Source organism: Aotus nancymaae, unplaced genomic scaffold (assembly GCF_030222135.1).
Source record: "Aotus nancymaae isolate 86718 unplaced genomic scaffold, 86718_ANA_hifiasm-v0.15.2.pri h1tg000076l, whole genome shotgun sequence".
Taxonomy (NCBI): domain Eukaryota; kingdom Metazoa; phylum Chordata; class Mammalia; order Primates; family Aotidae; genus Aotus; species Aotus nancymaae.
This window is the reverse complement of record NW_026988491.1, coordinates 2,866,435-2,888,598: the sequence shown is the minus strand read 5'-3', so window position 1 is coordinate 2,888,598 and position 22,164 is coordinate 2,866,435. Positions and strand designations below refer to the sequence as shown.

Here is a 22,164-nt window from a genome sequence, read left to right as displayed (position 1 = left end):
GTGGCTTTGTGCAGGTCTCTTTCTCTCTCTGGTCCTTGGTTCCTCATCTGAAAAGGAGGAGTAACCTCACAGGCTCTGAGTGGATGAGGCTGCCGTGGCAGGCCTGGCTGTGCCGGCAGAGGGGTACATATGTGCCCTCCCTCTCTGGGCTGCCTTCATTTCTACATGGGCAGCACAGCCCCTGCTGCAGCTCACACTCCTGCCACGTGGGAAGCATGTTTCCACCCCTTTCCGTGCTCCCATTCTAGCAAGCAAAAAACACTGTCCTCCGGAGTCCAGAGAGCTGAGGCAGAAGTCAGCTATGGTGAAAGGCCTGTAGAGGTCGGAGTGATACTATATGTGCTCTAGGGCGCTGCCTTGAGGAGCCCTCGTGCCCTCGGTGGCTGTTCTATGAAGCCGTGAAGCGCTAGGTTGTCATGACACTGCAGGAAGGACGGTGGCAGAGAGCAGGTCGTCCCTCACACTCCAGTCCACACCTGTCAGCCACTGTGAGCCTTCTGCCGCCTGGGGCTCATAGCCCAGGGCACCCACTGCCAGCCACCGTGACTCTGAGGCCCAAAACCACACTTCACCACAAAGACATGTATCAGCAGTGCCAACTCTCCTGGGCAGATTGCAACATCAGAAAGCTGTGCCTGCATCCTAACTGTCCATGCCTGGTTCCCACACAGGGGACACAGGAAGGGCTGAGGCTCAGTAGAGGGGTTGAGGGCTTGCCTAGATAGAGGAGATTTTTCATTTTCTAAAACTAGAAGTCCCAGTTAGATTGATCATCAGTTAAAAACACACACACACACACACACACACACACACACACACACACACAACCTAGAAGAGGCCTATAAGAACTTTAGCTCAACCCTTTATTTTACCAGCAAGGAAAAGAGGGAAGTACAAAGTGACATGCCTTGCTAGAGTCACAGCTCTTTGGTGACCTGTCTAGGCAAACTGGTGGTCCACTCCCATCTATGAACAGTAAGGCTCAGGGCTGAGGAGCTGGCTGCTTTGCTTTTTCGTGCTGTTGGGAATATATCTTTATGCAGATTTCTAGGCAGAGATACCCCAGTAAGATAGCTGCAGTGGGTTGCTTGAACCGTTGCAGTGAGAACAGAAGCTGCATGTGAAAGGAGCTCACCCTTACCAGCTCCCAACAGTCTGCACAAGGCAGCAGCAGCACTAATGATGGTGGAGGCAAGGAAACCTCAGGTCTGCCCATGCAACCTGAGAGGGGCTGTGTCCTGCCACATCCTGTCCTCGGAGTCCCAACCTGACACCCTCCCCGCATGCGCACCTCCGGCAGAGGGCTCCCAGGGTTCAAGGGACCATCAGTGGCTCTTGGCCTTGGTTTCCTGCCGCTCCCTCCCCCAACACTCCCCTTCTCTGCCCCTGAGACTATCACTCCCAGGGCCGTTCCCCAGTGGGGACCAGCTACATGAGGCTGATGTCAAGGTAGACCAGGGCCACTAGCCTGGAGAAACCAGAGGTCGCTGCTGCCTTAAGAGCTGCTAAGGAATAGGCATGGGCAGGAAGGCAGCACTGGGCCCAGCAGATGCCGGCCTGCAAAGGCTGCTGCCACGGGGCCAGACAGCTAGCCACAGATGCCTCCTGCTCAGGCAGAAAGTCTTCATGGATTTACTTCAACCTCAAACCATGGTTTCAGGCTGGTTGGTTTTTTTGTTTGTTTGTTTTATAATTACCAGCTGACTATTTCTAGGCTTTTGTTTTTATTTTGAAAAGGATATCTCTAGGGATAGGTGCCCCCCACTGAGTAGCACCACAGATCAGAGGGGTATTCTCAGAGGACTGCCTGCCTGAGTGCAAGGGGCCCCTTGGCCATATCCTGCTGAGCCCACCCAGACTGGGCTGGCCAGGGTCAGTGCCCAGGAACTGTTGCTCCAGAGATAGTTGGTCTGTGAGCTGCCAGGTTGCAGAAAGGGCCAAGGTGGGAGGCTGAGAGCTAGCACTTGATGTGGCATCCAGGGGGCAGAGGTCAGCAAGTGTTGTTGGGGCACAGGTGAGCTTGGTGGCCTGGAGAGAGCAAGATCAGGTCAAGTTCCTGACAGGGAGTGCTCAGCTGAGGCTCAGAGGCAGAGCCTTTGCTGTAGTTCAGGTGCCCTGCCCACCCCATTAGGATCTGGTTCTTCTCTTTTTTTTCAGCTCTTGGCATCAAGATGATCTTGTTGCATAGGATCTGGTTCTTAAAGAATCTGCACTGCCTCGAAACGTACCCAGATGCCCAGAGAGGGTCTTCCAGGAAATATCCCCAGGTCAGACAGGTGCCTTAAATGGCTACGTGTTTCCTAGCCCTGGTCAAAGCATCTGACTGGCTTCCCAACTGAAGTTAGCCTAGGGTGAGGGTGGCATATGGTCTGATCATGGCTACTCTGCAAAACCCAGCCCTGGGGGCAGGGGGGATTGTTCTCAGGGGAGGGGTATAGACACAGCTGGCCTTCTTACGCTCATCCCCTAGGAAAGAATTGGTAGCCTAGGGAGAGGAACTTCCTGATCAGGCAATCCTGGTTGTTTAAAGAGGTAAGAGGTACTGCTCCTCCCTGTAGATAACTCCCGAGCCTCTGCCCAGGCCAATCTGGCCCACTTTCTTCTTCAGCCTGTGTCCCCAGCCATCTGACCGCGTGACTCCTCACACTCACTGCCCCAACCACCCCAGTCTCTGTTTCCCTATGTTGTTCCTCTGTTCAGAATGACCTCCTCTTTGTCCAGGCAGGCTACCTCCAAACGACTCTCGTAGCCCAGATCAAATGGTGCTGTCCCAAAGAGGCTTCCCTCAGCTCAGCCTGACTGGAAGTGAGAGTCAGGGACTTGTCCCCGGCATTGCCCCACCACCGTTGAAACCCAGGGCAAAGACCTGTGGCCTGGGTGGCATCCACAGTGTCTGGCACATCATAGGCAGTGACATATGTGGGATGGATTGGCACCACCGGGCCCCTTAAATGCCTCTGGCAGTCATGGCATTTTCATTAAGAAGATGCCACCGCCATCAGCACTTAGGCCCTGGAATCCGCAGCCTGATCTCTACTTTCCTGCCCCAGGCCTGTCTCTAGCTCACACGCCCAAGCCTTGCCTGGCTCTGCTTGCGCCGTAGCCATCCTCTCCAGGCCCACACTCCTTGCCCCTTGGTGACGCTGCCCCTGATTGCAGGGCATGAAGCAGTGCCCAGGGGTAAATAACTTGCCCAAGACTGATTCGAGCTCAGCAGGTCTGTCCACCACTTCCCTCCAGACATTTTCCTCTTTCGAATTGCTGGCTGGCATCAGACTCCAACCCTTCCCTGGCACTCCTTGTGCAGTTCAGCATTGGCAGTAGGGGTGCCCTGCCCAGACCTCCAGGGACTGCCCAACCTGACACCTTGTGCTTCTCAGGGAGGGTCAGCTGGGCCCGGTGTTTGGTTCTGATATGTTGGAGTAAGTAGCCACGCTTTGGAGCAGCTGAAGGAACTCCTGGGTCTCCCTGGACAGCTGGGGCTGTCCTGAGAACTCCCTAGAGCTGACGTCTCTTTCTCTAGTAGGAGCCTTTTCAGTTCAAAGATGAAGGGCCTTGAAGGTTTGTTGAGTGTCCCCATCAGTCATCTTGAGAACCTCAGGTCACAGCATTGTCTGGGGGCACAGCATTCCTCCTGGTCACCCCCAGCTGGACTGATCAGACTCAGGCGCCTCAAGCTGGGGGTACATGCGCCCACAGTCCAGGCCATCATCTAGATTGTGAAACATGAGGTACACAGGAAGAGGGCACCTAGTGCTCCTGCTGCCACCCATCTGCTGTCTGGATGGCGGCCTGGGCTCTTCCGGGCCATGCTCCCTGTCTGCTGAGAATGCGTATGTATGGTAACAGACAATGCCGTGACAGACACCGCGTGTCACGCCAAAGCGCCTCCTCAGGAGAGCAATTTGGAAATCTCTCCTTGAGGGGAGAATTGCTCTTTGCAGTGTATTCTGTGGAATTAAGTGAGCCTCCGAGTGTCACTCCAGGGTTATCTGTGCTTCACTGGCTCTGATGGCAAAGACATGCTTCGGCCCTCGTCACTTGTAATTACACATTTCCAGAGTGAGTGAGGCCAGGGAGCAGACAAGGGTGGGCTCTCCAGCCCTCTAAGTCCTGCTGCTCTGTCCTCCTCTCGCAGGCACCAGGCTGGAGGCTGAGGATGCTGAGAGCTTGGCTTGGCACAACCCTAGAATTTAGGTCAAGTGGTGCATTGCCAGGAAGAGTGGGAGAGAGTGGGGGTGGAAGCCTTACCTGGAAAACACATCACTGAATCTTTCAAATAATTTATTTTGATGTCCCAGTTCCTGGCCTGGACCAGCAGAGAGGAACAGCCTTCTGTATTTTTCTTAGGCAACAATCTAGTTGCTGTCAACTAGACAGCAACTGTATCTGGTTTAAGGCAGGGTGTTTCCCCATAAGGATCCTAGAATATGTAGCAGAAACTCCAACACTACGCACAGTGTCTAAATCAAAGTGAAGAGATCACTAGTGATAGGGTGTGGTGTCTCACGCCTGTATCCCAACACTTTGAGAGGATTGCTTGAGCCCAGCAGTTGAAGACAAGCCTGGGTAACACAGTGAGACCCCATCTCTTCTAAGAAAAATGTACAAATTAGCTGGGTGTCATGGTATACACCTGTGGACCCACCTACTCAGGAGGCTGAGGTGGGAGGAGCACTTGTGCCCAGAAGGTTGAGGCTGCAGTGAGCTGTGTTTGCCCCACTGCACTCCAGCCTGGGCCATGGAACACCACCTTCTCTCTCTCCCTCCCTCCCTCCCTCCCTCCTTCTCTCTCTCTCTCTCTCTCTCTCTCTCTTTCTCTTTTTAAGCTATCTTCTACAGGGAGGATGACACCTTGTCTGTCTCAAAAAAAAAAAAAAAAATTAATCATTGTCCAATAGGCAGAGAATGTCACTGATGGCTGTGGTGTGGCCACCCTGGCCAGGCCACAGGGCAGGTTCTGAGAGGATGAGCGTGGGCAGCCTTGCTGCTGCATTGGAAATGGATTTGTTTCCCCTCCCTGTTCCTCTTCTGCTCACTTGTGCATTTTGTCCTCTGTAGGTTCCCAGAGACTATGCCAGTGCCTGGCAGACAGCCAGCACTTGGCAAAAATTTTCCAAATGAATGAATGAATGAATGAATCAGTGAATGCTCTCATCCCATGTTGGTAGTATGAAACTTGGCGTCCTTGGGGTTGAAAATGCTTCTGTATTAATCTATGCCTGGAAACATTGGAACAGAAATTAAAAAGTGAAACAAAACTACACAGCCATACTCAAACCGACCCACTCTGCAGCTGCTGCCTGGTCAGCCGCTCCTAGCATCTTCCCAGTGAGGCCGTGGGACCAGGGGTTTCTACTGCCTTGCCACAGAGCCCGTGCTGGTGCTCAGGTGGGTGCCCAGCAGCTGCTCTGAGCCCAGGGTGGGGGCTGATGTGCTCTTTGTCCTGTCTACAGCCCCCACGTGGTAAATTAATTGGCATTAGGGCACTGTCCTCATCAGCTTGGTGGCTGTCCCTGATTTCTAATGGTCCTCACGTTTGCCTGCACACAATTGCTCCACACAGGATGTAATTAAATCCTTTGAACAGCACTTAGGGACATTTGACTATGTAGAAAAAACTCCATAGAAATGTAAGCTGTTGTGTGCAGCTGGTTTACCCTGCGGTTTCTGACAGTGCTCACTGTAGTGTGAAAATTACCTGAAAGGGAAGAGAAGGGGACGGAGCTGGGAGAGAGGCTGGTGGGGGTGCTGCTGTGAAGCCTCGGCCCGCCTTCCATACAGGGGCATGGCTGGGAAGGCTGGGGCGATCCTCACCTGCCTGCGTGGCCCTGATTGATCCCTCGGCCCTTCCTTCCCCAGGAGCTGCCAGAGCATGACGAGCCTGTTCAGTAACACTGTGTCACCGACCCAGGACGGGACCTCCTCTCTTCCCAGGAGGCAGAGCTCATTCACCAAGCCCCCGCTCCGTGCCCTGTATGACCTGCTCATCGCGCCCATGGAAGGGGTAAGCACTTCCTGGGGGCACGAGGCTCCTCTGCGTCAGAACACATCAGTTATCAGTCAGCACCCACATGTATCCCTCTTAGACACCAAAATGGGCTCCCGAGACAACCAGAGGCCTTCCAGAACACAAGTCCTCTCTGTCCAGCTTTTCAGTGAGCGTTTGAAAGCTAAGGTGGAGCATGGTCTGGGTTGGTTGATTGGTAGTGGATGAGGCCTTGAGCTTCAAGTTGCATATCTGGGTTCAAGCCCTAGTTCTGCTCCCTACAAGCTGGTGCATTCAGCCTCAGTGACCTCACATACAAAACGAAATGATGCTCCCTTCCCAGCCTAACAGAGTGACGTGTGGCTTAGGGAGGTGCAGGGCTGTGCACATCTAAGCACTTGTCAGTAGGGCCCGTGCATCAATGTGAGGCAGAGGCTGCCCTTTCTCGCTTAGCAGATGCCTCAGGGATGTGGCCCTGGCTGTGCCCTTCCCAGAGGGCTTTTTTCACCTTGTGCCCACACCCTACTGGGAATGATGCTTCCCCACCTCCCTACCTGTCATTCTAGAATCTTGTCTGAGGAACTTCAAGCCAGGGCTGTGCTTTCTGGTGAGGTGGAGTTTCAGAGAATCAATTCCCACCTCCCTCCTTCCCTCAGCCTCGGATATTGTTGAGAATCACTGATTCTACCATAGAGTCCAATGTTAAAGACACCCTTGCATAAGCTGCCACAGACAGGTTTTCTGTGGTGTGTGTTTGCCTGCCTGGGTCTTTGCACATTACTTTTAATTCAGACACAGCCCTCTGACTGAGCGGAGAGTGCCGGAGGGCTCAGGATCTTTGCAATCCCAATGGTGAGCCCATCAGATGCCTTCGTGTAGACTGTCAGGGAAGCCCAGGGAGGCTGCAGCGGGTGAGCAGGCTGCTGTTAGCCAGGCTGCATGGCCCCTTTGTCCCAGCGATCTGCAGCCAGGTGGGAGATCTGTCCCACAGCTGTTGGAGTGGCCCTCAGCAGCTCTCTCTTCTGCTCCAGCCAAATGATGGAGGTAAAGTGTATCCCCAGGAAACCACATCTGCACAATGATTTCTTTATCTCCGGAAAATGCCTATACCTTTCCCTACCTGGCCTTCCAAGAATGTGTCTTGCCTAATATTTGTCAGGAGGCTGCACTGCCGCCCTCTGGATGTTCTCTGCCTTGGGGAGGCAGGGTGTGGCAGAAAGCACAGAGCCTTTGCGAGCCAGCAGGGCTGGATTTACGTCTGGCACTGCCTTTTCTGTCTGGGTGATGTTGGCAAAGCTGCTTCTCCTTGTGGAGTATCTGTTTACTCATTAGAAAATGAGGATGATAACACCTAATGCAACAGGTTAGAGCAGGTTAGACAAGTGTGTGAAGTACCTGACAAGCACAGTGGCTCTTGCCTGTAATTCCAGCACTTTAGCCCAAGAGTAGCCTGGGCAACATAGTGAGACCTCGTCTCTACAAAAAATACAAAATTAGCTAGGCATGGTGGTGCACAACTGTAGTTCCAGATACTTGGGAGGCTGAGGCAGGAGGATCGCTTGAGCCTGAGAGATTGAGGTTGCAATGAGCTATGATCGTACCACTGCACTCTAGCCTGGTGACAGAATGGACTGTGTCTCAAAACAAAAAACAAAAGGCATAAAGCACCTGAGGCTGCAGCAGCAGTGAATGTGTGCCTGGCGAGCAGGAGCTTCTGTGCCCAGATACCTCTTCCGAGTGCCAGGCCACTGCCACTGTCCCTACAAGCCTTCCCTGCACTCGTGGGCCTCCCGGATCCGATCACGTCCTTGCATGCACATTCTTGCAGTCCTTGCATGTGCTCAGTTGTCCTTCCCTTCTTAGGATTATGACCCTCTCCTGCACCTTCCTTTTAATGAGATGACCAAAACTGCAGAGAATTCTCCAGCTTAAAGCTTCTCCGGTACCATAATCACTTACCCTGATTTATGTGCCATAGCTCAGAGGAAGAAATATAAACCTAGCACTCTTGCTTTTTCAAGTTTTCTTTACTGCTATTGACTGTCATGCAAACCATTTCAGTGACTTACTACTAGCCTTCCCTCCTGCTCGCCCTGAGGTCTGCGTTTCCCAGGATCCCCGCTCCTCTGAAGGGTATTTGGACTCTCCATTCTTTACCCACTTGACCTTCTGAGGCCTTTGCCTGTCTCTCTTTGTGTTTCTCCTTTTGCATTCAGGTCCCCAGATTACTTGTTCCATTAATGTTGCATTGGTGCTTGGGGACCAGGAGGGGAGCAGAGGGTGAAGATGGAGACTGGCTGTGACTGCCACCTTTGCCCCCGTGAGGCTCAGGTCATCTGGGGCTGGCAGGCCCCTCTCATCTCTCCAGTCCCACCTCTTCTTTGAAACGTTCCTTGCCTCTTCTCATTGCCTTCCTGGAGCCCTTCATCCCCTTCCCCACCACTGGGCTCCTTGCATACCTGGATGTTTTCATGGCACCGGAGATAATCAGGCGTCCACATCCATGGGTTCCTCATCTATGGATTCAACCGTGGATTGAAAAATACATATATATTTTTGAGACAGTCTTGCTCTGTTCCCTAGACTTGAATGCAGTGGCAGAGATCATAGCTCATTGCAGCCTCGACCTCCCAGGCTCAAGCAGTACCCCTATCTCAGCCTCCTGAGTACCTGGGTGTGCACCACCATGCCCAGCTAATTTTTGTATTTTGTATAGGAACAGGGTTTCACCATGTTGCCAGGGCTGGTCTCAAACTCCTGGGCTCAAGCGATGCATCTGTCTTGGCCTCCCAAGGTGTTGGGATTACAGGCATGAGCCACCATGCCCAGAGAAAATACATATTTTTTAATTCTCCAAAGTTACAAAAAGCAAAACTTGAATTTGCTACATGCCGACCACTACACTGAGTCCATGTGAATGAAGTGATATGTAGGCATTCTGTTAGTAATCTAGATTATAAATAATCTACAGATGGTTTAAAGTGTACAGGAGGATGTGTGAAGGTTAATGCAAACATCATGCCATCTTATACCAAGGACTTAAGCATCTGAGGACTTTGGTATCTGAGGGGTGTCCTGGAATAATCCCCCAGGGATACTGAGAGGTGACTATGCCTGGTTGGACTCAGGGCTTAGCTCTGTGCTTGCTGCCCACCCTGCAGTCCCTGAAAGCAAGGACTGCCCCTCCTCTCTGTCCCAGCAGTTGTCACCGGCCTGGTACACGTTGGTGGTCAGTAAAGTTTCTGGAATGGTATGGGGTCCAAAGTGGCATTGCGTTTTGAGTCAAGTTTGGCATAGAAAGCAGAAGAACCAACTTAGAAATCAGCCAATAGGCTTTTCATGGCCTCTCTTGAGTTGAACCAGGGGGCTTTCCCAAGAGGATGAAGCAGAAGGAAGGGGCTGGGCCTGTTCTCAAGGAGCTTTGAATCTAGTGAGCACCCTGCCTCTGCCAGCTGGCCCAGTGATTTCAGGGTGGGAGTGTGGGCCAGTCGACATGCCTGCAGGCCCCTCCCCTGAGCATGGTTTCACTGGCCAAGGTGTCCACGCTGAGCCAGGTGAAGGTGGTGACTGTTGTCGGGGCTTCATATTTGAGGTGGAAATCTGCTCGGTGAAGGCCACGAAGAGATGGAGGGCGGGAGGCGGCCCTGCCTTGGTCCATCCCAGTGCTTCCCCAGCGCCACAGGTCATCCTGGAGGGGGTCCTCTGAGTGTATAAAAGCTGTGCCATGTGTTTTATAGTTTTTCTCCCTATGGACTTTCCCCGTGACTTAAAGAATAAAAAGATGCTGTCGGGATTAGTGGTAGCTGGGTTCGGAACAACATAATTTTCCTGTAGGGTGCTAGCAAGGGAGAAGAGAATGGACTTAAGCCTCAAACAAGTTAGAACAATGATCAGAATGATGCCTTTATACTCTAGGAAAAGGAAAAAGCCCTGTCACCAGCATTTCAAAAAGTGAAACACTGCCAGCAGCACCCTCTGCTTCTGCTGCCCTTCAGAGCTGGTTGTGTGGACAATATGATGGCGCCCCTGAACCCACCCGTGGGGCTGCAGTCTTATCTTGAGGTGACACATGCAGTTGGAAAGCACATCCTTAGTTCCTGATATCTACAAAGACAGTCTCTTTTGAGTCAGGTATATGAACACAGGGAAGGAGTTTGGCTGCTTTAAATGAGACAGAGTAGAACCTTTTTAAAGGTATTAAAGTAAGTCATCAAAGCAAGCACTGTTCCTTGGTTAACTAAAATGATCCATTGTGTATCAGTTAAAACACTTAACTGAGAAGTTGGAGTCTAATTAGGAGTCCTCTCCATCCCCAGTTTTATCCATTCATTCAACAGATATTTACTGACTTGTGCCAGGCACACACTGTCCTGAACCTGGGGGAGACAGCTGAAAATCTGGGCCAGGGTCCTGTGTTCTCATGTCTGGTCACTCACAGACTAAGGGTGGGGATGGAGGCCAGCACTCAAGGCTGGTGGGCCATGCCGAATTGTGGCAGGTCAGCCTCAGTGACCCTGTCATCTCGGGAGGGTCCAGCACTCCTCACCAGGGCTGCCCAGGTGGAGGGAGAGGAGGCCTGGATTGTTCTCCCGCTCTGGCTGCAAGCATGCCGCGCTGCTCTGGAGACCACGAGAGGGCGACATGACACCACCAGCCGGCTCTGGAGCTGCCGCTGTCAGCTGCCAGGCAGAGCCAGACCCTTCTCCACATTTTCAGCGAGAATACACATCAAAGCCAAAAGTCCAAGATGGTGAGTCACTGACACTTCAAGACTAAAAGGATTAGCCTCTTCACATAGGGCCTATAATTATTTGAACAACTGCCTTTGTTTAGCCGCAGTCCTATTGCTCAGGGACTAGGTCAGACAGAATGAAAAGTGGAACAGAATAATATGTTACCATAGGCCTTACACCAGTATGTGATTTAATTTGGCTTAAGGGAAACACTGCCGTGGCTCTTTCCTGGAACCATGCTGTCCTTTGCTGTCAGGATGGGGCGAGCATGTCCACTTATCTCTGAGGAGGGCCTGGCTGCATGAGCACATGAGCCATCATCAAACATTAAGTCAGATCCTGCGTGGTCCCCAAAGGAGGAAATGTCGTTAAAGAAAAGTTGCAAGTGTGTAGCATGAAAGGGACTACCGGGACGTGTTTGTGTCTGTGGCGTTAGTTTTTAATCAAATTAGAGTGAAGGACGGTAACCCATGTGTCTGACCTGGACTTCGCTGCTTCTTGCCCTGGACTGGTCCTGGACCAGTCCCGTCCCCACCACCCGAATGCACAAGGCTGCCTCAGGGTTCTCTCCAGTGTCCCCTGCTCAGCAGCAGACTCGTGGCAAGGCCCTGCAGGGCTGCTATAGGCAAAGCCACTCTTCTGCTCAGATCCCAAATCACCCCTCAGTTTTCAGATGAGCCCATTTTCCAGAGCCAGCAGCTGCTATAATCAAGGAACCAGGTTTAAGGACTACCTTACATCTGGTCAAGTTATTCTTCAGAGGCCCAGATTTGGGGATATTTCTCTATCATCCTTATTTTTATTTCCCTTTATTTAAATTTCCTGTTTCCTATATTTAAATTCAAAACCCAAGGTTCTAGGGACAGGTAGCAAGAGCGAGCGACTTTGGTCAGAAAGAAAAGTACATCTTATTCACCTCGGCTTGTGATTCATGAAGCTGTGGAGTTACCCGTTTGAGACCCTGGAAACTTATTCAAAACTTGTTTATGTCTGTTAGGCTGGTGAACTGCTTTCCAAGCACTGGAGCTCAGGGAATTCACTGAGAAGTCTCATCTAGGAGTGAAAGCAGGAGTCTAGCTCTGCCGAGGGCTCCGCCAGGAGGATGGCTTGGCCTGGATTGGGTCATGACTGTAATCACTGCCCTGGGGGAAAGGACTCCCTTGTGTTTTGTAAAATCAGGTAGCAGAGTAAGTCGGCTTATCCTAGAACAGATGCCACGGAATGTGGCTGCCTGTTTTCTAAATAGATTGGGGGACTTGGGTATAGCCAGGGAAATTTTGTCCTTAGAAACAGTCAGACCTAGATTCCAGTTTGGGGTAGAGGATGAGGCCCTTGAGACTGGCAGCCCCACCACCAGGCTGTCTAATTGATTTCTGATTGAGACATCTGTAGTGATATTCAAATGAGGACAGACGTCACCCAAGGACAACAAGCATTTTCACAACTGATTAGGAGGAGGAAAAATGGAGGTAATTACTGGCAAGCTGTCTGTCTGACTAAAACCAATGGTGACAGCACCCAGGATAACCGGCAAGTTCTCACGTGGTAAATGGTGAGTGTCATCTAGGTGCTGGCTCTATTCTAGCTGGTGTTCAACAAGCAGCCATCTTAGCCTTACCCTGGCAGGTTCCAGGCAGGCCAAGGTCTTCTGCCACGGAGGGTGGAGGGATCAGGTCAGCCAAGATAGAGAGAGAGAGCCCCACCACCCCACCCACCCCCACTGCACAGAGGATTTGAACAGTCCCTTCAAGCTGATTTGGCTGAACTTGGACCCTGGGTTTCAGGCAGGCCCCTCTGGCTCTTGCTGGCCATAGGTCATGTTTCTCCAATACTTTCTTCTGTTCTTCAGGCAAACCAAGGGGCTGTTGTTTGGCCAAAGGATGCAGTTGAATGGGTTGAGTGTTCACTTTTCCATTTCTGGCTGGAATACAGTATCTGCAGTCTTGGTAGGCTTCAGTCATGGTTGAGGGTGATTTCCAGATATGTGATCTTTGCCCAAACTGTATGTATCCACCCATGATGACAGAATTTCCCAGAAGCATCATAGAAAGGGTTCCTCTACCTTAAACGGTTCTGTTTGATAAATTTATTCCATCAAAAATGAGTCAGGAAAAAATGTGAAGCCCTATACAGAGTTCTGGGGTACCCGGATACCCTGCAGCCCTTGTCTCTGGAACCCTTATGGCAGACAGTACCGTCTGGTTCATCCCGAGCCTAATCATTCTGAAAGCTCATGGGCTCAGGCATTTTCTTTCCCTCTCCCACAGTGATCAGAGACTTTCATTCCTCTCGCTTGTGATAGATACTGTGAACCCCTGAGAGGTCTGCTGTGTCCGCCAGTGAAAAGGAAACTCCCTGGTGCAGCATGGAGGTCGCCTGCTGATCCTCTGACCTTGGCGGTCAGAGAGATCACATCTTTCTTGTTGGTCTGCAGTTCAGTGCTCTACCTTTGAGCTATACCCCGTCCTGAGATCACGACTTTCTTAAACCCCAAATTAGGACACAATCAGTGTACCATTTGACATGAGTGCTTTCTGAAGAGCTCAAGCCCTATGCTCACCAGGGCGTATACGGAAGGTCCCCACTGACCAAAATGGCAATCAAATCAGAATTCACCCAAACACACATTTGGGATCCGTGGGGGTTGCCTGGGAGAACTGTAGGCTTGGGAACTGGACTTCGGGGTAACTGGTTGGTGGTGGCTCAGTAAGTAGGTACGGATGATAGTGATGGTGACGTGAAGATGAGGTAGGGGATGTGGCGGCATCTCTCTCTCTTAGTCTCTGGGTTAAAATTCGGAGCTGGATGCTCCAGAGAAGCCATTTGTGTATTTTAACCACATGAATGTGTATAAACACCAGAGGGAAAGGGAGTGAGTAATACTGGAAAAATGATTGTGGCCCAGGAGAAAATAGTAGTATAAATAATAGGGGTGGTGTCACCTTGTACCCTGCACTGTAGACAGTTGTACATTCACATTTACCCAATACATCTGGAGTGTGTGCCAGTGCCAGGCCTGGGGCTAGATGCTTCAGCAGCCCGCTGTGCAGCTACCTTGGCCTCATAGGCCTGTGAGGAATGGATGCTAGCACTGTCCTGTGGGTTTGGAAACCAAGATGCAGAGAGCTTAACGTCTTGTTGGAGTGCTCAGAGCCCCTACTTCCACCCCTACTGGCTTCTCACCCCTTACCTCTCCATCTAGCAATTCCAGGGCTGGAGCACCCTGATTTGGCAGGCTGACCCAGACTCCGTGGTAGGGCCTCCCCTCAGGCCCCTTGTTCTTTCCCCAGCATGCAGCTTCCCTTCCCAGGCCAGTGGACACGGCTTTTCATCCTCTGGGTCCATCTGGAGACAGAAACCACGCCATAAGCTAACCAGGGACTTTCATATAGAGAACTATTACCTATGAGAAGTGAGTAACTCTAAGACAAAGGGAAGCTGTGTTGTTTTTCTCTAGGGCTGAGGGAATGTGCCCAGTAAAGAATGAACATGGGAGGAAGTATGGTTCAGTCAACGGGACACAGAGATATGTCCACCGTTTGGCTGGGCTGGAGCCTGTCTGGAGTTGCTGGCACGCAGTAGCCCCAAGTGTGGGCAGGAGAGCAGCCATCAGCTTCCAGCAGTGATGGATGCCAGGGGGTCCAGGCACCTGCAGAGGCAGGAGGCCTTGGGAGTGTGGGGACTCTGGTTTCCATGTAGAGAGGGGATGTGGGAAGATTATCACCAGGCCGAGACTGCAAGGTGGCAGCGGGACAGAGTTCTGGGCCCATGGCTGGGCAGGCCCCTCCGGATGTCCTCCCGCACCAGTGACCCAGACTGGCAGGAGAGCTGCTACCTCCTCAGCGACCCTCAGCACACTCCACTGACACAGCTCAGCACCCTGCATGTCATGGGAGAAACAGCTGAAGGACGCAGCCTGTCTCAGAGTGGGTAGTGACAGGGGCTTCAGGACCTGAGCGGCAGTGACAACAGCTGCGCAAAGCCACCTCCAGTGCACTCGCCGCCCGCCCTGTCAGAGGAACAACCCTCTCCTTGTACAGAGACTGCACCTTTACGGTACCTGCCATCACTGCGCCCCAGGGCAGCCCCACAGTGCTGCGCATGCTGGCCTGCCTGCCTGGCACTGTGTCTTTCCCCTTTTCTCTCACCAGGCCTGGCACACAGAAAGTTCTCAAGCAGCATTTGCTGCCTGGACTCACATTGCCACAGTCAGGGCCACAGCCCCTTGGTGAGAGCGAAGAGCACCACCTGGGAAGGGACAGATTCTAGTGCACCTGCCCCATCATCTTCTGCTTTCAGAAGTCCCATGACTAGAAACTGCAAAGGTCAGAACATCTGAGTCTTTGATGGAATCTGTTGGAGACGCTGGTAGTTGCTGCTGTGTGAGCCACTTTACTGTTCAACCCTAAACCTTAAGAAACCAGCAGATGCCCTTTCTGAGGCTGACAGGCCCAGGTGCCCAGTAGTGTTTCCTTGAACGTCTCTCTTTTGCAGTATAATTGATGATATGTAAGCTGAATAGAGATATTGCTTTCTTTCCCCTTTTCAAGTTCACATTGGATTATAGCTAATCTTTCAGTGCAAGGACAGCACGCATATACCAGAGGCAGAACTCAGAAGTTTCCTGGGCATTGTCTCTAGCATGTTCAATCCGTTTCCCTGTGCCTTTTAACAGGAGCTGTCAGCCTGCCATTCTACCCATCTCCCCACAAGCCCACACATTTCAGAGAACAGCTGCGGCTGTCACCTGCCTCCTTTCACACAGTTTGGACAGGGGTCCCATATGGGGGCCTTCACCCAGGTTTGTATGCATGTGCCAAACTCATTACCAGCTCCCAGGCACTATGCAGGGAGGACTCAGACCTCTAAACTGGGATATGAGGTCCATCTCACAGCCTGGACTTCAGACTTCTCACCCGCTAAGATCACTCTCACCAAGTCCCCCCAAGTCTCCTTGTCTCCTCTCTCAGTGGGCATTGCCCTGGTCTGAATTGCTCCAGGGCGTAAGCCCCCTCTCCCGCAGGCAGGCTGCCTCTCAATGCTTTGCAGGGCTCGGCTTGAGAAGGCGTGGCGGGTCCTGACAGCCAACAAGAACCACGCTTTCTTGCCTGATCTTCAGCGCCCCCAGTCTGGCTCCCATGCCCCTCTCTAGCCTTGTGCCCAGCTCACCTGGCAACAGCATCTGCCCAGGCTGGGCCTTCCCCAGTCCTCACAGACCAGAGCAGCCTCCTGGGTGGGCCCAGCATCAGCCTAGGTAGGCGCTTCCCATTCTGGGGTGACATCTTATGCTGCTGTGAGGCTGTTACATTAGATGATACTGAGTCTCACTCAGCAATGGCCTCTTGTATGCATTGTATTTTTCTAAGCACATCATCATAAGTTTCCAAGCAGGGACCATGTGCTAAATTTAAATGACTTCCCTACAGTCCCCAGTAGGCACATGAGGGACACCACTCAGTGACTGATGGGAAAGCCGAGGGCCAGCTTGGGAGACTTCCGACAATAGGGCCACAGGAGGTGCCCCCACCCCTGGTGGAGTGTTAGAGAAGACAGACAAGCTGCCTCCAAGGACATGCATTCACTGAATTATTAGGCTTGTGCTGCAGGTGAGGTTTTGTGGGTAGAGTTGGCAGAGTTCTGCAAAGACATGCTGCCAGTGAATGTTTGCTCTGTGTGGATTCCAGCCTCTCTCCCCCTTTGTTCAGCTTACCCAGCTTCCCTCTGGTTCACGCAGTTAGGTGATGTCACGACCAGGGACTTGTCAGAGTGGCATGTCTCCTGGTGAAGGCAGTAGCCTGTGGGATGACATCTGACAGAAACTTACTGTGGTTTGGGCCTGGGTGGCAGGAGCCCAGCGAGGACCTACAGGGTTGGGGCTGGCATCTTGTCACAACAAAGCCCTGTGACTCTGGAACAGTGGAGGGTGGGTCCAGCTTTGCGCATGGCAGGTGGCTCAAGCCTCACACTGCCGATTCTCAGGCAGCACGGCTCTCACTGAGCAGCAGGGGATCACCAGGGTCAGGGCACCATCCGCTGTGCCACTGCAGCTCATTCAAGGTTCACTGGCACACTTCGATAGCATGGTGGCACTGCCCTCCAGAGCAGCTCCCCAGAGCCACCTCCACCTATGGAGTGGTTACTGTGACATACCCCCACTTCTTCCTGCCTGGGTTGCACAATTGCACAGTGATTCGTTTACCTCCTCTTGGGAAATACTGTAGCTCTTTTTTGAATCTCGCTCTGTCACCAAGGCTGGAGTGCAGTGGTGCAATCTTGGCTCACTACAACCTTCACCCCCTGGGTTCAAGCAATTCTCCTGCTTCAGCCTTCTGAGTAGCTGGGACTACAGGTGTTTGCCACCACACCTGGCTAATTTTGTATTTTTAGTAGAGATGGGGTTTCACCATGTTGACCACCTGACCTCAGGGGACGTGCCCACCTTGGGCTCCCAAAGTGCTAGGATTACAGGTGTGAGCCACTGTGCTCGGCCCATACTGTAGCTCTTACAGCAAACAAACAAACAACAAATTGGCCTAATAATTTTTATTTCTGCTTTTGCTAGATGGAGCTAGAATTTTATTTTTAAAGAAGGAAAGAAAAAAAAAACCATAGTGTTTTGTTTTTTTTTTTAAAGGAGGAAAGAAAAAACAAAACAAAACAAAGACTGAACATCCCGCCAGGCATGTGTCACTTTGGGTTAGCCGAGTGCCCTGCCACCCTCAGCCAGCTGCCCACGGCTGCACATCAGACAGGTCAAGCGAGCACATTTGCTTCCCTGGGCACAGCGGCACCCTGGTGGGTGTCCACTTGTCGGCCACTCCTCAGCAGATGGGGTTGGGGGCAGGCCAGCCCCACCCATGGCACCCAGTGCTGCACAGGCTCTGCGAAACCTGGGACCTCGGCAGGCTCTGGGCTGCAGCAGCAGCTTCCACGCCACCTCTGTTCACCTCAGCCTGTGCGGACCCAGCTCCAGGATCATTGCCTGCTGCTCTCACTAAGATGCCCACAGCCCTAGCCTTGCTCTACAGTGAACAGGAATGAGCCCGTGTCTGCTGTGGTCCTGTGTGCACCCTGCCTTGGGTCTTCATGCCAGCCTTTCAAAGGGATGGGAGTCATCTGTGCATTGGGTCCCCTCACATCCCCAGAGGGAACGAGTACGGACAGCACCTCCCAAGCCCAGAGCCAAGGGGCCACTCTTTCCTCAGAGGAGGTCACAAAAGGTCCTAGAGCCCAGACCCTCCCCTTCTCCAGGGGCTGTCATGCCAGCCCCCAGACCTCCCGTACTCACTCTGACTTTCTAGCCTCTTGTCCACTGAAATGGAAAACATCCTGTTTTGAGAGGAGCTATTCCCACCCATTCTCAGGTGTGCAGTACAGGCCCCTGCACTGGCCCTTTGGGGTGCACTGCGACTCCCAGAGCCCTTGTGGGACAATGCCCTCTGCATTCATTTCCTGCCTCCTGTAGGAACATCTGGATCTACCTGGGTCTGCCTTTGTCTTTGTAGGCTATCCCCCTCACGGCCTGTGACCTTGGTCTCCCACCCACTCCAGGTTCCTGTGAACTTCCAGAAACTGTCCTCTGTCTCAGGACTGTGAGGCTGATGGACACTGCCAGGTCAGCCCTCACCAGTCCATGAGCAAGCATGCCTCTTGGTGACGCTCCTGCAGGGCTGTGACCCGGCCCCTGTCCCATGGCCCCCCACACGCCCACAGGCCTCGCCTGCTCGATCTTGCATCATCCAGGCTGTGGCTCAGGTTGTCTTGGTGCCTGCTGGACCGCCCATGTCAGCCTCTCCATGCTTGCTCCGCAGGGCCTGATGCACTCCAGCGGCCCCGTGGGTCGGCACCGGCAGCTCATCCTGGTTCTGGAGGGGGAGCTCTACCTCATTCCTTTTGCCCTCCTGAAGGGAAGCTCCTCCAACGAGTACCTCTACGAGCGCTTCGGCCTCCTCGCCGTCCCTTCCATCCGCTCCCTTAGCATGCAGTCCAAGGTAAGGCTCATGCACATAGTTGGGGGTGGGGGGCTTGCTCTTGGGTCACGAGGCACTGTCTATCCGGTTGGACTGGGCTGTGTTACTAAGGCATAGCTGTGATCTCCTCAAAAGTGTTGATGTTATGATTTGCACGCAGGTAGCGTGACTTTACAGTAGGTCTGTCCAAATGTGGGGCATGGCCCTCATGACCCCTGGCCATTCTTTGCTACCTCGAGAAGCCACAATTTGTGTCATTTCTAAGTTTCTTTGCTGTGACATCAGGGTCCTGAGCTGCTCTAAGGCACACAGCCAGGCTTGAGGCCTGACTGAGCACCTGACGGGACTGGTCACCTCCCATCCACACAGTGCCCAGTGGGCACAGCAGAGCCACCCAGTTCACCTGGCCCTCGAGCTGACTGCTGGCTGGGACCCAGGCAGGGAGGGCAGACAAGCAAGAGTGGAGTTGAGTGGAAAATAGCCCGACAGGCCGATGGAACTGAAAACAAGTCAGGTGGCTTTCAGGGGACGGGTAGGGACACAGAAACACCCCAAAATCAAGAGAGTAACAGTGGGCCACCCTGAGTTATGGGTCTCACCCCACAGCCACCCTTGGCCCTGCCCACCTGATTAGAAACTTTTGGGCCAACCTTTAATCGTCTTCCCCTTCTCCAAACTCTCAGACCCCAAAATCCTGGCTTCCCTCTGAGCCCTCCAGTCCCACAGGGCCCTGCACCTGCCCGGCACTCCACTTGCAGCATCCCTGCCTGCCCGGCTGCAGGACTGTCCTTACCACAAGAGTCTGCATTGCTCCGTCCTCCAACTTCCAGATACCCTCAAGCTGCCAGTTGCTCTTAGAGCAGTACCCCATGGCAGGCCAGGTGGGTGTAGTCAGATGGGCCTCTTCACAGTGGTGGAAAGTGCAGGCGGGGTTAGGAACCGAGGCTGGGCGCTGTGCATGGGTGGTCCCCACAGGGCCTGTCTTGGCGGCTTTGATGACTCGCTAATTGGCATGGCCTAAGTGGCGTCAGTTTCTGCCTCAAGGTATTTGTAGATCTAAATTTTGACAATTTTTGTAGCTGGATAACACTTTTCTCGTGAAGCAGACAATCAGTTCAAAGTGAAAGAAATTATTTTCTCTAGATTTCTCAAGTTTCCATGGCTGACTCTGTGAATCCTGGATAGGAAGTGAGCTTCCTTCTCGGATTCTCGACGCTGCCACCACCCAGCAGCCCACGGCGCCAGCTGATAGCACTCTGGGTATCAGATGCCACCTTCAGAAAGCTTTTATTTTGATGACAACAGCCAGCTAGCTGTTTGTAGCTTAACCAGAGACCTGGAAGAGGCCATCTCCTCCAGGCACCTGGTGTTTCTCTTACCCAGAGTTAAAGGAATCACCAAGCAGAGGCACTAAAAAGTTATTCTGAAATACTTCATACTTAATGTTCATACTTCATACTTAATGTTTCCCAAAAAGTATCAAAAGTCATCATAGCGGAAATTCAGACAGACATGACTGGGCTTCTTCATGCTGATTTTCTCATTCAGTGATACTTTTTACTTTGCAGCATATAAGGCGGAAGGGAACTAGAATTTTGTCAGTATATAGAGCTTCTTAGAGGACTTCGTTTAGCCCTCTCTCCCCAGGAGTGACTGGCTTGTTTGCACCATTTAAACAGAATCACTTCTGAAGGTCCCTGACTCACCAGGACTGGGCTTCCTCTTAGGAGCCACACAGAGAGGTCTGTGGGAATGAGGACTGTGGAGCAGGCTGGCTGTCCCAGGTTCCACGGCCTCTGTCCACTCTGTCATGTCGGGGCCTCCTCCTGCAGTCCTCTCAGGACCCCTACCATCCAGTCCTGATGATTTTCAAGAGCTCATCATGGCAGGCGTGATTCTCAGTAAGTTAGGCACCTGTGTCAAAAAGAAGTTGAAAAATAAGAATGAATGAGGTGACTGGAGAAACAGGTGGATCCAAGCTTGACCAGCAAAGAGCTGGTCACCCCTGTACTTGGCTGACCACTGCTGGGCAGCCTGGCCATTCTGATGTGTGGTCTGCTTTGTCCCTTCCCCTCCTAGTCTCACTTACGGAAGAACCCGCCCACATACTCCAGCTCCACATCCATGGCGGCTGTCATCGGCAACCCCAAGCTCCCATCGGCCGTGATGGACAGGTGGCTGTGGGGGCCCATGCCATCAGCCGAGGAAGAGGCCTACATGGTGTCCGAGCTACTGGGCTGCCAGCCCCTAGTGGGCAGTGTGGCCACCAAGGAGAGAGTCATGAGCGCCCTGACCCAGGCTGAGTGTGTCCACTTTGCCACCCACATCTCCTGGAAGCTATCGGCCTTGGTCCTCACGCCCAGCATGGATGGCAACCCTGCCAGCAGCAAGAGCTCCTTTGGCCACCCCTACACGATCCCCGAGTCCCTGCGGGTGCAGGACGATGCCAGTGATGGGGAGAGCATCTCGGACTGCCCGCCCTTGCAGGAGCTGCTGCTCACGGCCGCCGACGTCCTGGACCTGCAGCTGCCTGTGAAGCTGGTGGTGCTTGGCTCCTCCCAGGAGTCGAACAGCAAAGTCACAGCTGATGGGGTCATTGCGCTGACAAGAGCCTTCTTGGCTGCTGGCGCTCAGTGTGTCCTTGTGTCTCTGTGGCCTGTGCCAGTGGCTGCTTCCAAGATGTTCATCCATGCCTTCTACTCATCCCTGCTGAACGGCCTAAAAGCCAGCGCTGCCCTCGGGGAGGCCATGAAGGTGGTGCAGAGCAGCAAGGCCTTCTCGCACCCCTCCAACTGGGCAGGTGGGAGCTCAGCCGGCTGCGGGGGCCTGTCAAGGCCTGGGGCTCAGTCCCCATAGTCCTCTGATTTTATTCTGAAAGTGGGGTTGGGGAGGGCAGGACAGGGCAGGGACAGCTGTGGAAGAGTGAGGGAGACAGCCTGTGTGCCGAGTCTTGCTTCTGCCAAATGAGTTTTTCCTACTATTAAGATCATCTTTGGACCAGGAAACAACAAAACCATTTGCCATGAAAGTATGAATATAAAACCCCTCCAGATGTCAGGGTACACTGGATGACCCTTTCCATAGCACCTCATTTAAACTATGACTGTAGAAAGGAGTGTGCGGTAAAGAGACTCAAGATGAATGTAGCTCCCCGTCCTGGCAGTGTGGCCTGAGATAGGTTATTTACTCTCTCTGCAGCTGTGTCCTCAGGGTAACAAGGGGATGATGGTGGTGCTGATGACACCAGCCTGTGCACATTTGGGAGGATCTGTAAGAAGGGTACTGAGTATCTTGTGAAGCTTCAGGCCCTGCGTGTTCTGGAATACATGCTCTTAGTGAGCCTGCCTACAGAGGGTGCCGGAGGGTCTAGGGTCTAGAGAGTGAAGAGAGAATGTTCCTGTGACTTCTGGTCACAGGGGCATGGGAAGGGAGGCACCCCCCCGTTGTACAGAGCTGCCTCTCAGCTCCAGGT

At 52.8% G+C, this 22,164-nt stretch overlaps 1 protein-coding gene and 1 long non-coding RNA gene across 4 annotated transcripts in view; one reads left to right on the top strand and one right to left on the bottom strand.

The window, feature by feature from the left end:
- The window catches only part of TTC28 (tetratricopeptide repeat domain 28), a 655,746-nt gene that overhangs the window by 617,646 nt on the left and 15,936 nt on the right, over window positions 1-22,164 (top strand). For all 3 annotated transcript variants that reach the window (XM_021666147.2, XM_021666146.2, XM_012464921.2), the window contains exons 13-15: window positions 5,863-6,007; window positions 18,534-18,713; window positions 20,772-21,492. In XM_021666147.2, coding sequence (XP_021521822.2) covers window positions 5,863-6,007; window positions 18,534-18,713; window positions 20,772-21,492 — 1,046 coding nt within the window. The remainder of the gene's footprint in view (window positions 1-5,862; window positions 6,008-18,533; window positions 18,714-20,771; window positions 21,493-22,164) is intronic.
- LOC105725783 (uncharacterized) overlaps window positions 19,963-22,164 on the bottom strand; it is an 88,890-nt gene continuing 86,688 nt past the window's right edge. Inside the window, exon 3 of the long non-coding RNA XR_001109366.2 lies at window positions 19,963-20,606. This is a non-coding gene — a long non-coding RNA (uncharacterized LOC105725783). The remainder of the gene's footprint in view (window positions 20,607-22,164) is intronic.